Source organism: Protobothrops mucrosquamatus, unplaced genomic scaffold (assembly GCF_001527695.2).
Source record: "Protobothrops mucrosquamatus isolate PMUCROS unplaced genomic scaffold, P.Mucros_1.0 scaffold94, whole genome shotgun sequence".
Taxonomy (NCBI): Eukaryota; Metazoa; Chordata; class Lepidosauria; order Squamata; family Viperidae; genus Protobothrops; species Protobothrops mucrosquamatus.
In genome coordinates, this window is record NW_015386469.1 from 937753 (window position 1) to 952806 (window position 15054).

The following is a 15054-nucleotide window of genomic DNA, read 5'->3' on the forward strand; positions in this document are numbered from 1 at the left end:
TTAGCATTTAAGAGTACCATGGTAAGCCAAAAGTAACTGGTTACTTTTAGCTTTATGTGGAGGCTGAACCAATCTATATTCTGAGATGGCTGCTGGCGGTGAGCCTAATGTATGTGATAGAGACCTTTCTAGGGTAAAATATGAATGGGTTGTTTGTGGTGCTTTCATGTTTACTCTTTTTTTGTTAAAACCATTTGTATGTGTCTGTAGTGAATGCCAAGAAGGATTGTGAGACTTCTAGGAAAAATTAATTTACATTATGAGCTGGAATAATGGAATATGAATAGGAAGCAGAACTCATTGTGCAGAATATATAGTTGGGTTCTTATACTTCAAATGCAATTTTTTTCTGGTTGAAAATTTCTTGGCGCAAGAACTATATCCTGTCTCTTTGTCATAAGGACTGCTAGAATTTTAAATTTCTCCTGTCAGGACTAGAGCCTAACAAATTAGATTAATGTAGGGTGTTCCATCTGTTGATGCTCTATAACTCTATCTCTTCCTTATGAGATGGGGCAAAATAGAGCCTAGAAGGGTTTATGGTTAAGGAGCTTGGGGAAAGTAGCTATTACTTAGCTAAAGGTTAAAAATTTAGCACCCCAATATTTTGAGCTATTCACATGTTCAGACTTTTGAGAAACAACCTCATAAAATGCTGTCAGAATAGGCATGGCCAATTCCCTTTACCAGAATACAAAAACTAGTCACATTATTCTCTAGTCTAGGGCTAGGCTAATGAGCATCAGGATATCTGTTTTGGAGATGCAATATAGTGGTGAATAGATTTCCAAGAAGAGGTCAAAGTGCTTATTTTGGCTTACAAAAGCTACAATATTTGGGAGCATCTTCTCCAGGGAGAATCTGTCTGCCTTATCTATGCAACTCAGCTGGGAGCTAGGACGTTCCTTCCTGCTTTGTGAGGTGAAATGGATGGAGCACTTCAGCTCATATTTTTCTTGGTAGCAGCTCCTCTCATTAGTATCTGGATGGCCCCTGCCTGGGTTATAAGTCAAAGGTTGTACAGCAGGGGCCCTGAAGCCTCTTTTCCCTCAAGGTTCCTGAGTATTTTGTTTCATTCTGTTTTTTAAAAATTATTTGATTATTTTTTAATAATCACATTTCTGCATTTTAATTATGAATGGCCTGGAGTGTTGTAAAGAAACAACATACAAAGACACAAGTACATAAATAAAAAGTTTATATTTCATTTCTAATCTTTGACATAGTGATTTTCATCCTGAAAGGTAATAGTTACAGATAAATTATCTCAATGTCAACTGAATGCTGCCCAATTAAATGTCTTCCAAAAAAGAAAAAAAATCAAGGTTTGAAATTAATTCATAGGGCAAATTGATAATCTCTTCAATTTCTGTGAATTTTAAAATGAAGGCAATTCCAAAACTTCAGTGAAGTACTGTGTTTTTATCTTGTTTTTACTGCCTTTCGAGTTCTGCTAAAAGACAAGCTACAAATCTTTATATCAAAATAAATTATTTTAAAAAAACTATAATCTATTTTTTCCTAATGAAAATACATGGTGGCACATACATGAACCAGAGATACAATAAAATCAGAAACTAATCAGCTAAGTATAAAATCAGGACCTCAATTAAAAGCCAAATTAAAAAAATACATATAAATATTGCCAAGTTATTTCTTAAAATAACCTTTATAAGTCGTGTATCAGTCCTTTAAATATCTTCTTAAACAGAAAGATTTTTAAAAAAAACTTTAAAAGGACAATAAGGCAAAATATATATCCTTGGGCATGTATTCTAAACACTTCATGCAGGAAAAAAACAGACAAAAAAACAAAAACAGGCTATAATATGAGCTGGTAAGGGAGGCTTCTATTCTTTGCTTTAGTGGGATTGCCTGGGCTTTGTTTGGGGCAGAGGGTCAATTTGGGTCTGATAGGATTAGGCAAAGAGAGGAGTTGGGTTGGACCCTAGTCATGAACAAAAGACAGGAAGAGAAAAGGGTGCAGCAACCTCCATTTTGTTTATTAGATTTATTTTCTCCACCACAAACTAATGATAGGTGTAACAAGTAGTCTTAAAATTAATACCATAGTAAAGATATCCAATGTGGCGAAAACTTCTGTCATTTAGTATCAACCAACCAACAATAAATGAACAAGCAGTTAATAAATACTTTGCAGACTAGTATCTGGTAGAGCAACTATAAAGGCCTTGGAAAAAATATGCAGAAATTCTGATGTATCTATAAAGATCAGAATAGTGTAAGCAGTGGTACTGCCTGTGATTTTTACTTTGAAGAAGCACATTAAAGAAAAATATTGATGCTTTTTGAGCTTTCAAGATTTCAAGGACAAAGCTTCTTACATAAGCATGATGTAAGAGAAAAGACACTCTGGTACAAAAAGACCAGGCAAACTCCATCCCTATCTCCTGAAGATATTCTTTCAAAATCAAATAGAAAAATATTTGTAACAATGACCGGAATGTAAATAAGGCAATGGCCCTCAATAAGATTTTCATTTCAAAAATAAATGGAAATACATCTTAAGACATGCTACATATTTTCAGGAAACTAAATTGAAATAGTTAGCTCAATTCTAAAGAAATAGTTTGTGATAGAGCAAAAGGAAATGTCCTCCTATTCTTTCATGGCCCCTTGAATTACAGCCTACTCCTTTCAATAGGTGAGAGCTTTTGAAGGGGCTGGAAGATATTTGGGGAAGGGATAGAAGTCTCTGCTTCCACAGTCCTTATTATACTGCTGTTTTCTGCAGTACAGACAGTATAGCAGCAAATAATAATAGCCCAACAGTAAGATGCAACAGGAGTCCTGTGTACGTCTCCTATAGATTCAGATAGCAATTATTAGGAAAGTCTGCCTAAGACCCTGAATGGTCTTGAGTATACAAAACTGGGCTATTGGATCCTGCACGTCCTTTGGAGCATGCAGGAGTATGACTGCAGCAACCATGTGCATCTTTTCCAGATTGCTAGCAGCTGCAGAAGACCCACATATGATCCTGCAGGAAGGTCTGTCTACTTTAAACAGTTACAGATACAAGTTATGTTTGTGCCCCCCCCCCAGGATCCAAACCACCGTTTTGCATTCAAATACAGTATGTAACACTGATTTTAAAGCAATTCAGATAATTATATTCCAAATAGTAACAGCTTAATGCTTTGCTGAATTCTCTCTGCATGAACACATACAATAAAAATGAAATTGCTGGTGTTTAGTTCCTCCTATTCTTCATGAGCAATTACCTACACAAGATCTAGGGGGAAAAAACAGGCAAAATTAGTAGACCTCTGGCCTAAGTAATTGTTAACTGAGAACACTAATACTCCTAAGATACTTGTGCTGCATTAATTTTTGCCATTCTAAAACATGAGCATGTTGCATTTCTCTGAATTACTTGAACAAAAAAAAAACCACTTGAACAATATTTGGGACCATGTCCCCTTCCTCTTACTTTTGCTGCTGGTTGCATTTAAGTCCTTCATGGAGACCAACAAAGCATTCTTATTGTCAACTGTAGTATCGGCATCAGAACAGCTATCAAAAAAACAAAAATGCATCACATTATTTCTCTGGTTCCTTCATGAGAAAATATGTAAAGTAAAATAGAAGGAAATAGCCCAGTAAACTAGGAATTATATACAATATGTTCTTTTGTTTTAATATTGTTCTGCCATCATATGGTAGTATTTAAAAAAGAACAAATTCATATAATATAGGTGCTATATTAATATCACAAAGTAATGAAAATAGGTCTTCTCTCTTTCTGAAATATTGACAATGTTTGGCTCAAGAAGCTAGATCCAAATTTTTAAAAGTGCTTTGGTTTTAAAACAAAAAATATGATGGGGCAGATTATGAATTATATGGTGGTTAAAGGGATCAGAGTAGAAACCATGAGATGGTGAGTTCTAATCCTGCCTTCAATATAAACCAAGCTGGGGGACTTTGGCCCAGTCACTCTGCCAGACCTAGGAAGAAAGGCTGGACAAATTACTCCTGAAAAATGTTGCCAAGAAAACTGCATGAATTTGTCCATGTAGTTGCTAGGAATACATACATGCATATTTTATTTGCTTTAGGATTAACTATTTTCACTTATTTTTTTTTTCTTTAAGTAGGCTATTCAGCATAGATTGGGGGGAAATCGCTACACATGTAAATAAGAAATAATTAGAATACCTGGAACAAAAATATTCTGGCAGATAACCAAACTGCTTTCAGACCAGGTCAAGGAGATTTGGGCAAGGAGCTGATTTCCTCTGCCGATCTGAGAGATATCTTATCTCCTTGGACTGTGCAGCAGCACTTTGGATTGATTGTGTACAGTTACAGCACCTGTCTGCTACTCTTTAACATGACTGCATCTTTTCATTAGATCAGATGTCTCCCCTCAGTCCCTTTTTGAAATTGAACCCTAAGCACGATACAATTCAAGTATCTCCCCTGCAACCCCAGAGGAATGTCCCTTACAATACTTCTGAACCCTGAATCTGCTTTGGGCCTTGGCCTAAGGATAGATTTTGGGGGAAACATGAACAATCCTCAATTGAAAAGCAGTTGTTGAACTGCCAGCTATTTTCTCATTTTTTTATTACAATAAATGAACAACCAAAAATAATACAGTTCAGTACAAAATAGAAATTAAGATATAGATAACATTCCCTAACAATACATTTGGTCTGAGTAAATCCATATAGACAGTTTGCCAAATTATATGAACTCTCTAAATTGACATCATTTAATGGGAGGTTTTTTTGTAGCAGTCTGGACAACAATGTCCCATAGGACAGTCTAACAATTTTCTTTGATTAAAAAAGTCCTATGATAATTAAGGTTGATGAGTGCAGGTCTACACTATCCATCTTCTGTTCCATTTCAGCTATCTAATATGAGGATTTATCATGGAAAATCAGAAGGATAAGACCAGACTGTTGATATTTCAGTCTGAGAAAATATGTAATTTTCACTAACCAAGTTCTTATCATTCACAGTTTAGTTCTTAATGCAGCATGGGGAGCATACCTAGGCCCTCCAAAATAGTCTGCAAGAGCTGAGCTTGAATTCATTCCAGGTGGGCAATAGTCTTTGTGGTTATGGAATTTCAACTGGGCAATTATTTTCCCCTTAACTACTTTAATGGCCACTGGAATATAATTGCTGCCTGTACTAAAGAGAGAAAAAAAGGAAGGGGCACTGCCACGCTGTTCTCTCTTCATTGTTATATGCGTTAGATGGGATATCCAGGAAACATTATGTTGATAAGACAACATCCAGATGCTCGTAATTAACCAATTACATTTCCTTATAATTACTTTGGAAGACCAGAATTCTGCTTTTTAACTAATTTCAAGGTCTTGCTCTGACATAATAGTACCTAGCTGGAATTAGAAGAACCTTGCAAGCATTTGTTAAGTAGAGAATTGATTTTTAAATGGGAATGGGACAACTCACCCTGGTCGATTCGTTCTGGCCGACTCCTCTGGCCATCTCACCCCAGCTGACTCACCCTGGCCGACTCTCCGCAAGCCAACTTACCATGGAACAACTCAATGCGGCATAACTCAAGAAAGGGACAAGTGAATTGCAGCGGGCCTTGTCTTGCTTTAGGTTTGAACCTTCTCAAATTAGAAGTCCTCAAGGATGGGGTGAGCCTAAGTGTGGAGTCTCAATGGTCTGTCAGCCAAGGCATGCACTCCATTGGCTAACCTGTGGAGCAAGCGCAGCACTCCCAGATAGTCCCTGCATGGGATGCAGACTCAGGGCATAGTGCGTCTATGAGAGGAGGCCTGCTGCCGCTGGTTTTTCCTGGCACGCCCACTGCGAGGGTCAGCAACTCTGCTGACATCCAGCTATCAGTCCCGCCAGATGGCTGCAGCGAGTCAGCTGGGGTGAGTCGACCACAGCGAGTTGTCCTGGACTCCTTTCAAATATCAAAAATCCAAGGCATGATAACCTTAAAGGTCAATGTTATCTGTCATGCCATTTGAGATGCTAATTAAAAATGATTATTTCTCTAATAATTAGAAGAGAGGAGATCCAATAAAATGCTAGAAGTAATAAATATTAAATGTTCCATAACAGTCAACCAAAGGAAGTAGAAAGCTTTTTATTCCAACAGTTTCCATTTTCAGCAGAATGTTGGAAAGAAAATATGCCAATGGGTTCAGGATTCTGCCAATGGTCAGCATGATAACTCTCCAGAACCAAAAAGGAACAGATCTAAATTTGGTGTGGTAGAAGAAGCCACACACACATACACACACAAATACTGGGTCTGAAAATGGGTCAGATCTCACTAGTGATGGCAATGAAAACAATTAAAAAAAATCAGCAATCCATCTTTGTAAGAGAATAGTCCCCAGATCTGTATTTTAGGTAAAATAATTTTCTCAGTGAACAAACATCCTCAGTATCAAATGTTTCATGATAGATTTTTTTTATTTACTGCTAAGATAAATAGATTGGTTTAAAAGATAAAATTGTCCAATCTCCAGAGAAAAAAAGTTAGATTTGTATGAGAAATGCTGCATCATTCAGAGAGGGACAGAATTGAATTCAGAAAAAAAAAAGAAAATAGAATTTATCCCAGTTAACACCATAATAAAGAAATGTCTTTTAATCAGAAAGAAGACATTACGGTATTAAGAGATGTACCTGTATGATACTGTAGAATGTTGAAGTTTTTGTTTATCTGACAAGAAAAGAAAAATATATTACCATTTTATATTAGAAATTAAAGATATGTACAAATAAACATTCTTCTGTTTAGCAACAGCTCCTCCAACTTTTCTGGATTGTATTTTTTCAGCTTGTTCTCTCTAATCCAGCCCATTATCAAACTCAGGCATGTTCACCAATTGGTTCCTGGAACTGGATAATAAATAGATTCCCCATCTACTCTTATGTTATGAGGGGCCAGGAAAGAGTCTACTGTTACACAAACACATGTACAGCTTTGGATCATTCACTCACACACAGCTTGCTTGTCAAGCCACACAGATCTCACAGCAGCCCTTGTTTCGTACCTGTGTTTTTCTGATAAATATGGCTAGAGCACACAAATAAGTAGGAAACAAGTAGGAACATATTAAATCAGTTTCGTATGAGCACTGAGTCACATAGGTTTCAATTACAGAAAATGTTATTAGTTGCAATGTACATTTGTTTTCTCGCACTCTCACATGCTCATCCCCACTTGCCCACATCCTTCTCAACTGGCCTAGACTGTGCAGGCACTAGCTAAGGGAATGGAAACTGCCAGGTCCAGATCCAGAGACTCAAAGGTTGGGTGGGCTCCAGATTTTCAAAGGAAAGCCCAGCCCATTAAATGCAAAATGCTGATGGAGTCATAATGTAAAAAAAAAAAAAAATCTCAGTGGAACAGATGGATACAAACATTCACCTAGGCAATTCCCTAATGAGGGAAGTTTTGATAAGGATACCATTCATATAAAAAAAAGGTTTGTTTAAACTAAAGAATGGCATGATCAGGGCAACTTGAACCTTCCAGGGGGACACTATTCCAGAGGATAAATGTCATGTTGGAGAAGGCATGCCATTTATGTCCCATCGAATGATACAGTTTTAAAGATGAAACCTGGAGTGTGTGCACTGGGTTAAATATTAGTGGATGGTCAGAAACAATGGGCAATGAAACAATGATCACCCGTGGGCAAAATGGGTGATCCCTCAGTTAGTCAGGCCCTGTGCTATAAAGCAGAGGCCCCCAACCATTTTTGTGCCATGGGCTGGTTTCCGGGAAAACAATTTTTCCATGGACCGGTGCTAGTGGTGGTAGTGGTGGTTTCATGCACTACCTTGATCCCACACATGCGCAGATGAAGCTTCACTCACACGGCCCAGCTCCTAACAGCCATGCACCAGTACCAGTCCGTGGTCTGGGGATTGAGGAGGATTGGATCACAACCAATATCTTGAATTGCACCTAGAAGCTTACTGGTGATCAGCAGAAGTATTAACATGGACATATTAAGATGTGCCCATAATTGCCTGCAATGCTGGCTTCTGGACCAGCTACAACTTTCAAGTGATCTTCCAGAGCAGCTCCACCTGCAGTATATTGCAATAGTCTATATGCAAGGCATCAAACAGCACTGTACTAGTCTTGAAATTTTCCACAGAGGTTCAGAGCTCTCTTTGATGCCTCTGTCAAGAGATCAACTGTGATTGAATGCCTAAGAGACATGGATGCAAAGAAGTTAATGAAGTAAATAGCTGAATGAAGTATTCTGTACCTTGCTTTCCATTTTTCCCCCAAGACATTCTGATTGAACAAAATGTGAATATCAAGGATCACTCTGATTTGAGGACAGACTGTCAGTCACTGAAGCCAATATTTCTCCTCCTTTCCCTTCAACCAAAACATTTATAAGAGCAAACATTGATTTTTCAAAATACTGTTTTAGTGTATAACAGAGCTCCTCAGACACATTGTATTGGAGGCAGATTTTCATGGAGGATTTTGAATCAGAAACAGAACATATTAGAATTTTCCATTCTACTCTTAATTGCTTTGATACCAGAAATAATAGGAAAGAAGAAACATAAAACAAATACTAAGATGAGTATCTAGAGTCAAGGAAGCAAATAGGAAAAACAAGGGTGTTGTCAATAATTTCAGTATGAAATTAACTAGTTAAAATGAAATTAGCAATCAAGTATGACCTACTAACGTGGATGATACTGCAACAATATTGAACACTATTACATACCTGTTACCTTTTTACAATGATGGCAATTGAATTTTATGCTGACCACGCTGACAAGGATTATTACAATCACCACCAGAATGACAATGAAGATAATGATACCTAAATAGGAGTGGAAAATATCCATAATAACCTTTCTATTGTATTTAACAATGTCAAAGATTGCCAATACCCCCTCCCCCAGTGGTGGGATTCAGCCAGTTCACACCACTTTGGCAGAACCAGTAGCTAATTTTTTGTTGCTCAGGCCCAGAATGGACTTCTGGAAGCGGTATCCACACAGAGAACCGGTTGTTCACATATTTGAATCCCACCACTGCCCTCCCCTCAAAGGGAACATAACCAAAGGTGACCTGCTCAACAATTCTGTCCTAAAAATATTATTATGATTGCTCAAAAGGGGGGGAAGGGAGAATATCAGTTTTAACATGCTCAGCTTCTGAGATTCATGCTCAAAACCAAGCAATATTAGAGAAGGGTATAGAACTTAATAGTGTGAGCTAAATGAGACCAGAGATCTATGTTGAATTCTAATTTGTCCCAGGAATCAGTTTTAAGGTTTTATTGCCCTAGAAATCTTAATCTTCATGAGATCTAATGGCTTAAAGGACCCCCCTCACATAAGATTTACTTATACAAAAACTGATAGGTGAAAGGTTTACAGGGGAAGAAACAAATAAATCAAATCAATGTCAATAATATTAAACTATTTCCATTAATATTTCTAAACAAAATGAAACTTATGCTGCCATGTCTACTCACTTAATGCTACCACTGTTAATGCTGCAGATCTCTCTTCTGTAGGATAAGAGGTAGTAGGAAAATCTGGTTTTTCATTCTGGAAATCTTTTGTGAGAATCATCCGTTTAGATATACCTGTGGATACTTGGAAAAAGAGGATATAGAGCAGGCATGTCAAACTCGCGACGTCACGTGACGTCACGCGACGTATCAGAGCTTTTTCGCCATTGCTGGCAATGGGGTGGGCGCGGCTCCGGTATGATGAAACCGACCCGCGGGCCGGCAGTTTGACACCCCTGATATAGAGTAATAAAAAGAGAAAACAAATATCTCTTTGTTTATATGTGAAACAAAGAGAAAGTAAATCCTTCCATTATTTAGACAGATTTGAAGTTAAACTATTGTCCATGGAGGTGCCACTTTGGGGAATAAGTGAATTGGCCTGTTATAATAAATCTCACTCTTCAGTTGGAACTGAATCAGCATGGCAATGATTCCCTTTTAGTTCCACTATTCAGCAGGAATACCTAACCAAGGCAGAAAACCTTAAATGAAGATTTTGAACCTTGTTCAATTATGTTAAACTAGGATTCCTAACTTGTTGCTTTCCTTTTTGTTGTTGTTGTTAGTTGCGAAGTCGTGTCCGACCCATCCAGAAACAGAACCTAAGACTTATTTTTGGCTTTAAAATGTTGACTTGTTAGAAGAGCAAAGAGTCATGAATTTTCTTAAAAAATAATACACTAAACAAGCAAAGTGGGACTGACTAAGCAGTGTAGACCAACAATGCTACTTTGTCCTAGTAAGTAAAAGTGTCAAGGAATACTGATTTATTCTGACATACACCAGATCAAGATAGTTAGCTAGTTAAGAAAATATTGTGCTGCAGCAGCCTTGCTTGCTAATCATCCTCTTCTTCCTATGCCCAAGATGCTAGAGATGAAATGTACAGCATAACTTTAGTTGGCACTAGCAACGTGGGACAAAAAGAACCTAATAGAAAATCAATAATTACATTTTTTCTACTAGTATTGTCTCACACGCACAAATATACTCATAGACACAACATATTGGAAAATAATTTAGATGCAAGCCAACATCAATTAAATTAATTAAATTGTTTGACTCCTCCTCAAGATGGCTGCTGAACAGTAAGGAAATCTTTCTCCCCTACCAACAATCTGCCTATTTTGCTCCCTAAGCTGGCTCGATGGCAGTGCTGCTCCCTAGATGTGAATGGAAACATTTAAGAATGACCCAAGATGACTTTTGAATGGCTGTGAACCCATTTGGGAAGGGGAGTTTTGAAGATTTCAGCTCCCTTTGGGAGCTGCCTAAAAGTCATGGGCATCAATCTTCCTGTCTGGCATTTCAGGTTGTTTTTTTTTTAAGTGTGCCTGGGTCCTAATTTCATTTTTGAAATTTGCTTTGCTTTTTATCTTTAAAAGTAAACTTGCCGAATGCTGATTTGTTTCAATCCCCTGTTGAACTTTAGCTGTTCTCTTCCCCCGCCCTTTGATTTATGCTGTTGTTCTAAATAACTTTCACTTTAACATGGAGTGCTTGTTGGTGGTGAAGTGCTTCCATTTGATTTATATTAATATTGGACTCTCACTGCAGAGTTTTTGTTATCTTTTTAATTTGCGAAATATTTAGTGTATTTTTCTTTTAATCTTGAATCGAAATATCCAGAAAATACCTTTTCTGTTTCCTTCTGCTTCGGCTTCTTTATTCTCTGGTTAAACTTCATAGAGCATATATCTAAATATATATTTAGCTAGACAACAACTGATAAAAAATAGTATCAAGAATCAAATGTGGATATTTGATCCAGGATGAATTACTCTTAACTTTTGGAATGATTTGGGATAGATAAGATAGATAGGTAATTTTTCTATAAGTTGATTACAGCAACACTTTGTTAACAGAGGGTTTGGAAACTCTAATCTTGTCCTTTTCATTATTATTGTTCTTCCTGTTAACTATGTTGTCATTAATGTAGCATAGAGATGATAATTCTATAGCTTGCAAATAGATTTACTAGTTTAAAAAAATGGGGGCACTGTTTTGCAAGGGGTGGGAACTAATATTGTAGCAATGTATTAATTAGTATTCAATGGGGGAGATAATATGTATATTTTTTCTTTTTCAATGCACTTTTTAAAATGTGTTGTGTGCTTTGTATCTTTTGTTGTTGTTTTTAAATTTTTTGGAGTTTTGTATTTTAACTTTTCTTTGAATAAATAAAAATTGTTTAAAAAAATAATTAAATTTGTTTCCCCTCTTTTTCTCCTGAAGGTAGAGCACTTTTCCAGTTGGTTAGCAACTGTTAAAATAGCTATTTTATGTAGTCTTTTGGATGAAGGATGCTTAAACAACTTTTGCTGTGCAAAATGGAAAGCTGTTCAGTCGTCAGTTCACCGATAATCACTGATGTAATATATAATAACAATAATAACAACATGCTGCATGTATAAAGATTTTATAAAATTCTTTTAACAGAATGCATGTTAATTAATATGTTGTGGGCTGTCTAGAGGCAGGGAAAAGCAGTTTTTAAATGCATAAATTAATGTTGATTTCCTATTTTGGATTATTGTCATTGTTTATTGCTGTCTTCTTTTGCTCCATTTTTACTAGAGAAAAACTGGGTGGGGAAATAGTGTGGTAAACAGTCCTGAAACAGGACTGAAAGAATTTGACCAACCATATAACAATTTTTTTTAGTTATTTTGATAATAATCTAAATCTCTTAACATGCTTTTTCTCTTATAAACCAAGCTAGAATCTTTTAAATATCATAGGAGAACACTGATTCTGCAACACTGTCGCAGAACTTGCTTGGAACTTAGTATAATAGGCTTTGCAAATAAAAAGGAAGGTATGAAAGATTAATGTTTTATTTCAAGGAGAAAAAAATTACATTTCAAGCTAATTTTTATCCATCAGGTTAATATATAAGACTTTGTTTAGTTTTCAAATAGTTCTAAATTGAGAAGAAAATTGTGTTGTTTAATAAATAGTAGCAGCTATCCTCTACCTGCCAAGGAGGGAAGAAAGACACTGCTGTTCTCCTTAGATTCAGGACCTACAAGCAAAATGAAAAACGAAAAGGACGTTCTTAGAAGACATTTGAAGGAAAGTTCTGGTTTTCATAACTATATGTACTTAAAGCAAAACTGATCTTCTCTCTCATAAATATTGAAATGGCCTATTTGAATAATGCCCATTTCTTCCCATTCATTAGCTACTAGTACTTCAGTTTCAGACTATTGAGGCATGATCTCTACTTCATTTCTGGCCCTTTTGACAAATATTTCCCATGATCTTGAAGTGAATGTCTTCCGATGTGGTATGCCCAAGCTTGTTCCATATCACCTCCCCTCAGATTTCCATAAACAGGGTGGATCATCATGCCCATATTGATATACCTCTTTCCCACATGGTTTGCTTAATTTCTGATTTCCCCCCACATTTTTTAACAAATCCAATAAACAAACATGCTACATGTGCATCCTGTTTAATATTATTTTTGATATGATGCTTTTGAAAATAAAATGTATTGTTTTAATTTATTTAAACAACTTTCTTTTGCATTAAAAGGAAATTTGTCACTGAACTCTGATTCAGTTGATGTACGGTAATTGTTATTTGATTTCTTTGCTGGGAAGATAAGGCAGGTCATAATTTCCCTGAGTTTGAGAATAATAAGACCATTAGTATCCTAATTTCAAGAAGCTGATATTCAAGAGTGGATTAAAGGAAGAATAGAAGCAGGGTCAGTTCAGGACACAAAAGAGGTTTGCTTATCGACTCCCTTAAGAATAGTCTTACAAGAATAATTACTTTAGAGAATGGAGCATGATTTGAGAGATACTATACTTAATTTATGTTTTTCTGAAATATAGATATCATTTGTTCTTCTTTACTTTTTTGTCCACTAAATCTATATCTCAGTTGAAACCATCAATATTAAGACTAGAAAGACAAAATCAGTGGTGGTGAGAACAACAATAGTGACAGTTCTAGGCTGAACACAAGTGGTCTTCCAATCTTTGTGGCTTTGTGATATCTTGCTGAGACTTGATACATAATAAGGAAGTTTTTCAAAGCTATTGTCTCAACTACCTAGAGCAGATGTGGTGCATATGAAGTCATATCTGCGCCAGCCTAAGAAAAAGTATTTGCAGATGCCTCACTATGAATTATAATTTGATGAGATTTGGGCATCAGATATGCACATAAAGTCATTTTTGGTTCTATCTGTAAGTTTGTAAAAATATGTTATTTATTTATAAATGTTATACATTAATTTAATTAATTAAACAATTAAGTTACATGAAATATTATTATTGGGGATAAATAAGCCATTTTCCCCCACCCCTACTCCAGTCTATTTATGTGTAATGAGCCAATTTGTAATGTCAAGATTCAGAATCTCTATTTGTAGTACAATATGAATAGCAAGAGATTTCCAACAACTAACAACTCTTTTGACCATTCAGAAATAGAGAGAAACTGCTTTAGCTTATTTCTCGAAAATTTATGAAGCTGATTTAAGAACTGTAAAAAGAACATAGTTGCATCTAGCTCAGCAGCATCAACAACTCTCCAGTGACTCAAGCAGAAAGAAGTCTTATCTAAACAAGTTAGATTAGACATTTTTTAATTGTAGCTGTCACAGAAAAAAAAAATGCAAGCTAACCATCTACTCTATTGTTGAACTTTGATCTTCTATCTAACTGAATGCAATTAAGGCTGCAATTGTTCTCTTGCTTATTAAAGAACTTCATGAGGCTTACTATTGAGTAGACATATGATTGGTCAATATAATACCTTACCTTGGAGAAGAACACAGTGACATATCCACAAAAATATTAACATTTTTAAAGCTATCATATTTTCTTCCACTTGCCCGTCCTTAGTTCCTTACTGTTCTATTCATTCTGTGGTTGGGGGAAAAATGGAGTGAACTTTGACTGTGTGAGCTGATTGTCCCAGGGCTTCCTGTTAAATAATAGAAGGAAGCAGGCTCAATCAACAAGAGGACTGACGCTGTGGAATTTCTCTCTTGCCTGTTATAATTTTGAAGGATATGAAACAGAATTAATCAGTACAAAATAAATTTAAGTCTACATACTTTCAGAGTACCTATTTTCTGAGGATATTATATGGTGTATTTAAAAATCACACTTAAATATGAGGATTAGATTTTAAAATGAAAATTTCCCCATTCTGGTCCTAGAAAAAGGCTGTGAAAAGGTAGGTTTGACTGACTTCACAAGAAAAGACTTGTGAAGAGTCTCATACTGTTCATTTCATTTTTAGGTGATTAGCTAGGTACCATCAATTTAGGCCAGAGCCTCAGATGGGCAAATGTCTGTAATCTGCCTTCAGCAATAACCCCTAATGCTTCCAAAGATATTCCAATAATATCCAATTCATCCGCCTTATCTATTTCTTCTCTTGCTATTTTCTCCCTCTGGCCAGGAGAGTCTGCCAACCTACATCTGCTCTTGTCCTTATCCTTAGTAGTTTGACTTTGAATGTGATGTTGGCCTTTGATGCCTAAGGCCTTCAT

The 15054-nt window shown here is 36.2% G+C and overlaps 1 protein-coding gene across 1 annotated transcript; it reads right to left on the reverse strand.

The window, feature by feature from the left end:
- Positions 1-1200: 1200 nt before the first annotated feature.
- On the reverse strand, positions 1201-14447 carry ECSCR (endothelial cell surface expressed chemotaxis and apoptosis regulator). Its single transcript, XM_015812532.1, has 7 exons — positions 14315-14447; positions 12514-12561; positions 9495-9617; positions 8736-8834; positions 6658-6694; positions 3455-3537; positions 1201-3256 (listed from the first exon to the last, which is right to left on the reverse strand). The coding sequence occupies exons 1-7, from the start codon at positions 14370-14372 to the stop codon at positions 3246-3248; spliced, it is 459 nt and encodes a 152-aa protein (XP_015668018.1). The 5' UTR covers positions 14373-14447; the 3' UTR covers positions 1201-3245.
- Positions 14448-15054: the final 607 nt, after the last annotated feature.

Excerpts from the sequence above, each read along its gene's own strand:
- ECSCR (XM_015812532.1), bottom strand. The coding sequence starts at position 14,372 with ATGATAGCTTTAAAAATGTTAATATTTTTGTGGATATGTCACTGTGTT. Across the intron at positions 8,835-9,494 it reads ATTAACAGTGGTAGCATTAA|GTATCATTATCTTCATTGTC; the intron begins GTGAGTAGACAT and ends ACTCCTATTTAG. Across the intron at positions 6,695-8,735 it reads TCATTGTAAAAAGGTAACAG|ATAAACAAAAACTTCAACAT; the intron begins GTATGTAATAGT and ends TTTTCTTGTCAG.